General features: G+C 43.4%; 1 protein-coding gene and 1 long non-coding RNA gene across 2 annotated transcripts in view; one reads left to right on the forward strand and one right to left on the reverse strand.

Annotated features, from left to right (window-relative positions):
• Nucleotides 1-6,819, forward strand: part of PIGT (phosphatidylinositol glycan anchor biosynthesis class T) — a 36,951-nt gene that overhangs the window by 11,171 nt on the left and 18,961 nt on the right. The window contains exons 4-7 of the mRNA XM_068263273.1: nt 1,227-1,327; nt 1,407-1,493; nt 3,302-3,389; nt 6,578-6,675. Coding sequence (XP_068119374.1) covers nt 1,227-1,327; nt 1,407-1,493; nt 3,302-3,389; nt 6,578-6,675 — 374 coding nt within the window. The remainder of the gene's footprint in view (nt 1-1,226; nt 1,328-1,406; nt 1,494-3,301; nt 3,390-6,577; nt 6,676-6,819) is intronic.
• The window catches only part of LOC137541776 (uncharacterized), a 126,020-nt gene that overhangs the window by 9,104 nt on the left and 110,097 nt on the right, over nt 1-6,819 (reverse strand). The window lies entirely within an intron of this gene.

The following is a 6,819-nucleotide window of genomic DNA, read 5'->3' on the forward strand; positions in this document are numbered from 1 at the left end:
CCTATTTTTTTTTTTTTTTTTTTTTTTTTTCCATTCCTCCATGGGGAAATGTAGTGATTCTTTTGATTGTGATTATTTTGTGGAGTGATTAAAAATGATTGATTGAAGTAAAAAGCAGAAATTTTTTAAAAGACCACTATTGCGAAAATTTTAAAATGTAAAACCTATACACATAAGAAGTAAATTTCTCCCAGGGTAAAATGAGCCAAAAATTACTTTTCTAATTAATTTTCTCCTATGCTGCAGTCACTTACAGTAGGTAGTAGAAATCTGACACAACTGACAGATTTTAGACTAGCCCATCTGCTCATAGGGGATTCTTACGTTTTTTTTTTTTTCTTTTATTTCAAAAGCACTTAGTAAACAGCAGTTGCTCAGTCCAATTGCCAAAATAGTGTGAAAACAGGTGGGGGAGGGGAGACAGCCAGGCATCTTTGTATAGATCCTTTTCAGGGATTGCGATTATAAAAAAAAATAAAATACTAAAAGTTCCCCATGAGGAGATGGACTAGTCAAAAACCTGTCAGGTTCATTTTACTCTGGAAGAAACCTACTTCTTTTTTGTATGTGTTTACATGTATTTAACATTTTACACTGTTAGTGTTTCGCGATTGTGAACCTTTACGGCTACAAATGAGTGTTTAATTTGGCTTGTTGGTTGGAGCAACTAGTTTTGTATGTAGCAAACATTCCTGCAGGTAAGGGGAAAACCTATATGGGATGGCTGTGGAGCAGAGTCAGTATCAACCTCTTACAGCCACGTACAAGTACTGTCACCCGCATGCATCGGGACGCAGTCTCTTGGGCGACAATATACAGAAATGTATCAAGCCCACGCACAAATACAAATCTGCTGTTCCCTGTACCCATGGAAGGAAAATGACGAAAAGTACATTCAAGAGGCAGTGATTCGTTGTACAGATTGTCAGTAACAGCATCCAGCAGTAGTGGCAGCCTGGGTGGATGGTGTGGAGAGAGTTCAAGAGGTTGACAGGGGAGGGGAAGAAAGAGTTTCTAGTTGAGATGGCCCAGAGCATTTTGCATGCAAACCTGAAATCCTTGTATTTCACAGACTGTTGCTAATGATAACCATATTTAGATGTTTCTTCCTCCTAAATAGAATAATCACTTCTAATGCTTTTACAAAGCTAGATGGCATTTTGTAGTTTGGTGCCTGGAGAACTGCAGCTGGTTTGATTGTTCATCCAGTTCTTTGCATCCCACAGTGACTGATCATAGCTTTTTGCGATACGCCACCCTGCCCAGAGAGATTGTGTGTACTGAGAATCTCACTCCATGGAAGAAGCTGCTGCCCTGTGGCTCCAAGGTAACGTCCCACCGTTCTGTTAGGATTCGTTATCCTGATTAGCAGCCTTCTATTCATTTTTAACCCTTTATCTACCCAGGTGGGCCTGGCTTCACTGTTGGAGGCAGAACGTCTGTATTACAGCAGCTACCACTCCCAGTCTGTGCACATCAGGCCTGTGTGTCGGGTAAGTCTGCCTGTCCTTCATCTTCTTCATAATAGCGGCCTAATGTATCCCAATATGCTGCTTGTAGGTTTCTTTTTTGATCCATGTTTGGCACGCTGGTCCTATAGGCAGGTAGGCACACTTGGGTGACAGGAGCATGCATACTCAATCCAGGATCATATTGTACCATTTTGAAGGTTGCTGAAAGGAGAATTGGCTAAGAGTGCCCATACTTTATTCGTTTTGTGGCATCGATATCCACACAGTTTGATCATAATGATCTGATCTGGTGGTGATCCATGGTGAAAACGATCAAATCTACATGATGGAAAGATCTGCTTGTAATGGCTATTTCATGTGCTGACTGCATCCAATATTCTGACAATCGACACATCCCCGGCCAGTCTTCCCCTCAGGCGTTAAAACCATGGAAGCTTACCTCTGGTATGGCAGCAGCATGAGGAGAGGTGACAGGGTCAGACAGGAAAGCAACAAATAATAAATAGGTGGGGAGAAATACTGTTCAATGTACAAGTGAACAGCACTGCTGCCCTCTATAGAGTTTGCTGCCTGAATTACATGATTCAGGTTTGCATGATGGTAATTCAGGCAGCAAACTCTAGGGGGCAGCAGCATTGTACACTGCTATAGAAGATGTTTCTCTCACTCTCTTCCGATCTGCTGATTAGTTGCTTGACCAGAGAGCTACGAATGTGTGATTCCCACTCCTTGATTATTATTCACTGCTTTGCTGGCTGGCCCCACCTTCTCTGTATGTGCTGCCCTTTAAGAGAGCCATGACAGCTGGGCGCTCGCCAGTTAGCTGGGCGGAGCACCCGGGCTAATGGGGATTGGGGAGAACATGGTATTATGTATTTCACATTTACAATTTGTAGTGACCGTGGTCCTTTGACTAATGAACAAATGTAAGCTCTGAGCAGGACTACATGTACTAATCACATCATGTTGCAAGATAGGGTGACCATATTCCCTAAAAAAGAACGTAGACAATGGGAGCCCAAATGGTGCAGTATGTCACAAGAAGAGTGATGGAAAACAAAAAGGATTAGGGTTCTTACAAAGGAAAGTTGCACGAGGGGCGACCAACCGCTGAAAGCAGGTGGAGATCTATAAACAAGACTCCACTCGGGTGTCTGGCTGGAGCTGGATGCGGTCGCACTTCTGGGAAAAACAACAAAGATCTTATTGATGGCAAAGCCACTAGGTACCAATGTACACCCCTCCTATAGCAGGGGTGTATGTTGGTTCAGGTAATCTAGAATACAAAACTAAATAAACGTAAACTCATTCAGTGGTAACAAGCCCTTTAGGGCTCATTTACACTTGAGTTTTCAAAACGCCGGCAATTTTTGCCAGCGTTTTGCAGGCGTGATTTTCCGTGATTTCACGCGGAAAAATCACTGAACACTGTGGCGATTTTTGCCGCGATTGCGTTTAGTGCTTCTATAGCGCTGAAACGCGATCGCCGGGATGTTGCCTGAAAATGGTGCAAGCTACGCGTTTGCGTTTCACGTTTTTGGGCGATTTGCGGCGATTATCGCAAATCGCCCAAGTAAGAACGGCCCATAGGGTTTCATTACACTAGCGCTTTAAAAAGCGCTAGCGTTTGAGCGTTTTGCCGAAATTGCGGCAAAACGCTTTAGTGTGAATGGGCCAAGCTGTTTCCGCAATGCTGGTTTGCAGAATCCCTGATATAATGGGAAGTTCAGGCGCTGAACATCTGTCTTCATGACCTTGTATCTTACTATGACCTAAATGTCGTTTATATATAAATGTGTGTGTATATATAACTTTTTTTTTTTCTTTAGGATCAACAGTGCTTAAAAGTTTCCTGGGAGTTGAGACAAGTGCTGACGGTGGTGTTGGACATGTACACCAATGGACAGGGAAAAAGGGGTATGTTGGGCTGCAGTGGTTTGTTGATAAATAACACAAGTGGCCTCTCTTAGGGCCCGTTCACACTTATAATCGCAAATCGCCGGCGTTTTGCGGGAATGTTTTTCCCCACGATTAGCGCGGAAAAAATCACTGGACACTGCGACGGTTTTGGAGCGATCGCAATTAGCGTGCCTTGCACGCTAATCACAATCGCTAATCGCAGAACGCTCGTCGCCGGCAAACCGCTGCACACAGCGCGGTTGCGGTTATCGCTAACCGCAACCGTGAGAACACTGCCACTCGCTACATTGTGTAGCGGTTTTTGCAGAAACTGAGCGATTCTTGCTCAGGTGAGAACGGGCCCTAAGGCAAGCTGCCCTTTGCTTTCCTCTGACAAGTATGAGAATGTCTGTGCTGATTCTCCCCAGTGCTAGCCATTACTCATAGAAAAAGAATCTGTAGAAGGCAGTCACAGCTGGGGTCCCTAAACCTGGTTCTTTATTTAGAGCTCAGTGCAGGGACTAACTTGCATCTAAACTAGATGTCACCTTGTCTAAGGGCTTGTACACAGTGACAACAGTCGGGTGTCAGCACCTGATCCCTCGGGTGACATCGCTGAGCCCTGCTGAGCAGCACATGACATCCCACGGAGGAGCGGCACAAACAATGGGATCGTCGGGGGGGATAGATCTGTCCCGCCGACCACTTGTGGGTTGGGCTTCAAGGGTCGCTGATTGTTGGTTCAGGCGGTCGTTATCCGCCACCTCACTTGACTTAATGGTGCCCATGCACGGTACAATAAAAACGTTTGATTTTCCCATTTTATTTTATTTTTTACCAAAACGATCGAATTGAATAACAGTTGAAAAGAATCTTTTTTTTCGATCAAGAAAAATGAACGATTAGCCCGCTTTTTTTCAATAAAAATCCAATTGGACATGTTGGAAACATCTTTATATTCGATCTAATGGAATAATCTATCTAAATTATCTAATCGAAAAAAGCAAAAAATTGTACCATGTATGGGCACCATAAGTCAGACGTGTGTATGAGTCTTTAGTGCTGGGCTGTAAACAAAAGCCCTGTTTATTGAAACTTCTACCAACCCACGTCGCTCTAATGCCTGGTACACACCATGCACTTTCCCGTCAGATAAATGGGTCGAATAGATAATTTTTGACAGGTCTGATCTGATTTTCAGATTGCTTTTCTGATCAATTTTCCAAACACATCCATACAAAATTGATCAGAAAACAATTGAACACCAGATCAGACCTGTCAGAAATGATCTATTCAACTCGTCTATCTGATGGGAAATGGCATAGTGTGTACCAGACATAAGGGGAGAGATTTTTTTTTTCCCCCCTTCAAACCAACGTCCTCCGTGCCATGAGTCCCACCTATCTAGATAATTCAGATGCTGCATATGTAGCTTTGGATAAATAGAAGCATTGAAAATAGTGTGCAATGGTAATAGTAAAAAATCCTCAGTGCTTGTAGTGATCCTCAGACACCCAGTGCACAACGGCTGACAGGTGGCCGCCACCACTCAAGCCAATCAGAGTGGATCAGGTCAATAGTAATGCCAATTTATTAGTGACGTAGTAAAATATTACAAATGGTCCCAAAGCTGATAGTCATATCGTGGACCCTTGCAAACAGGACTCAGATGCATGTACAAGCCTCAAACAATCTTGCACATAAAGTGCTCAGTGCAGTGTAATGAAAGTCACAGTAACTTGCCCACTTCTCCACTCCCAAGATTGTTTGCTGGCTCTCCTAGCGTTTGTTTCTTATCGCGAGACACTTATGCTGGGAATACACCATACGTTTTTTCAGCAGTTAGATGGTTTGATCAGGGGCGTAACAATAGGGGCTGCAGAGGTTGCGACTGCATCGGGGCCCTTGAGTCAGAGGAGCCCCAAAGGGCCCTCCCTTAACTACAATATTAGCTCTTTATTGGCCCTGTGCTCATAATAACTTCTATAGATGCTTTAAATAGTAATAATCATTAACCTCCCTGGCGGTACGCAGTTTTAGAGGCTGCGTCCGTGGGAGGATTTTTTAAAATAAGTTGCGCTATATGCCTAAGATAGTGCTAGCTAATTATGTCCCCCAAGCCCCCCGACACCCAACTAAAATATCCCCCCCCCCCCTAATCGCTGCCGGCAATATTTACCCCTCCGCAATTCCTCCAGAGAGCCATAGCTTCACGATCCAACTTCACTCGTCGCTATGGCGATGATCGGACATCGCCGTCATGACGTCATGCGCAGTCCCGATCCTCCCCGTAGTGAAGCCTGGAGCTGATTGGGAGGCTGCGCCATTGCGGGATCCCTGGGGGTAAGTATTACGGCGGTGATCGGGCTTACCGCCAGGGAGGTTAACAAACTGTTCCCGATCCCCTTCTCGCACCTCTGACACTGTAGTTGTCCTTGGCAGATTTTGGTGCGCCGTATAAATTATGTAAAGAGTGCTTTGGGGGGGGGGGGGGGGGGGGGCGGTATTGTAAAACTTGCACCCGGGCCCACAGCTCCTTAGCTACGCTACTGGGTTTAATATACAATTTCTGACAGGTCTTGATCTTATTTTGGATCGTTTTTCTGATCGATTTCTCATAGAAGTGAATGGAAATAGATAAGGAAATCGATCAGAAAATCGAATCAGTAATCGATCAAATGGAAAATAGACTGAAAAAACGCAACGTGTGTCCTCAGCATTATGCTAGGTACACACCATAAAACTTTCTGGCAGATTTACCTGCCAAATCGATTATTTCCAACATGTCCCATCTGAATTTCGATCGATTTTCCAAACGTTTTACGGTCTATTTTCATTCCATTCTATCCAGATCAGACATGTTGGTAATAATCGATCTGGCAGGTAGCTCTACCAGAAAATTGTATGGTTGTACCTAGCATTATATTTGACTTGGTAGAAGCAGGAAGTTAACTTGCAAACCGCGTCATCCAAAGTGTTAGTTAACCATTTCTACCCATTAATTTGACATCTGTACATTGAGCAAAACCTTTATCTTACGTTTTTTGTTTTGCTTTTTTTTTTTTTTTTTTTCTTTTTTTCTTTTTAATGGTTTTTAAATACTTTATTTTCTAGGTACCCCTCCTCCCTTCACAATACGTTTTTAAATGAAACTGCAGTGAATATTTCTGTAGAGCAAGAAATCACTCCTTTCTTTTGTCTTCTAGACTGGTCTATATTTAAGATGTTTGCACGAACTGTAACAGAACCGTGTCCCCTCGCAACACAAAGCAAAATCTATGTAGACTCCTCTGGATATGATAAGGTGAGGCAAACTACGGCATTTATTCAATTTACTTTTCCTACTACGTTTTCTCCTGGGTGATATTTTCACACTTTATCAATAAAATGCTTTTTAACGAGAACCCGAGGTGGTTTTTACTAAAGCTAATAGGACACAGAGGCATGT

This window comes from Hyperolius riggenbachi, chromosome 12 (genome assembly GCF_040937935.1).
Source record: "Hyperolius riggenbachi isolate aHypRig1 chromosome 12, aHypRig1.pri, whole genome shotgun sequence".
Lineage (NCBI taxonomy): Eukaryota > Metazoa > Chordata > Amphibia > Anura > Hyperoliidae > Hyperolius > Hyperolius riggenbachi.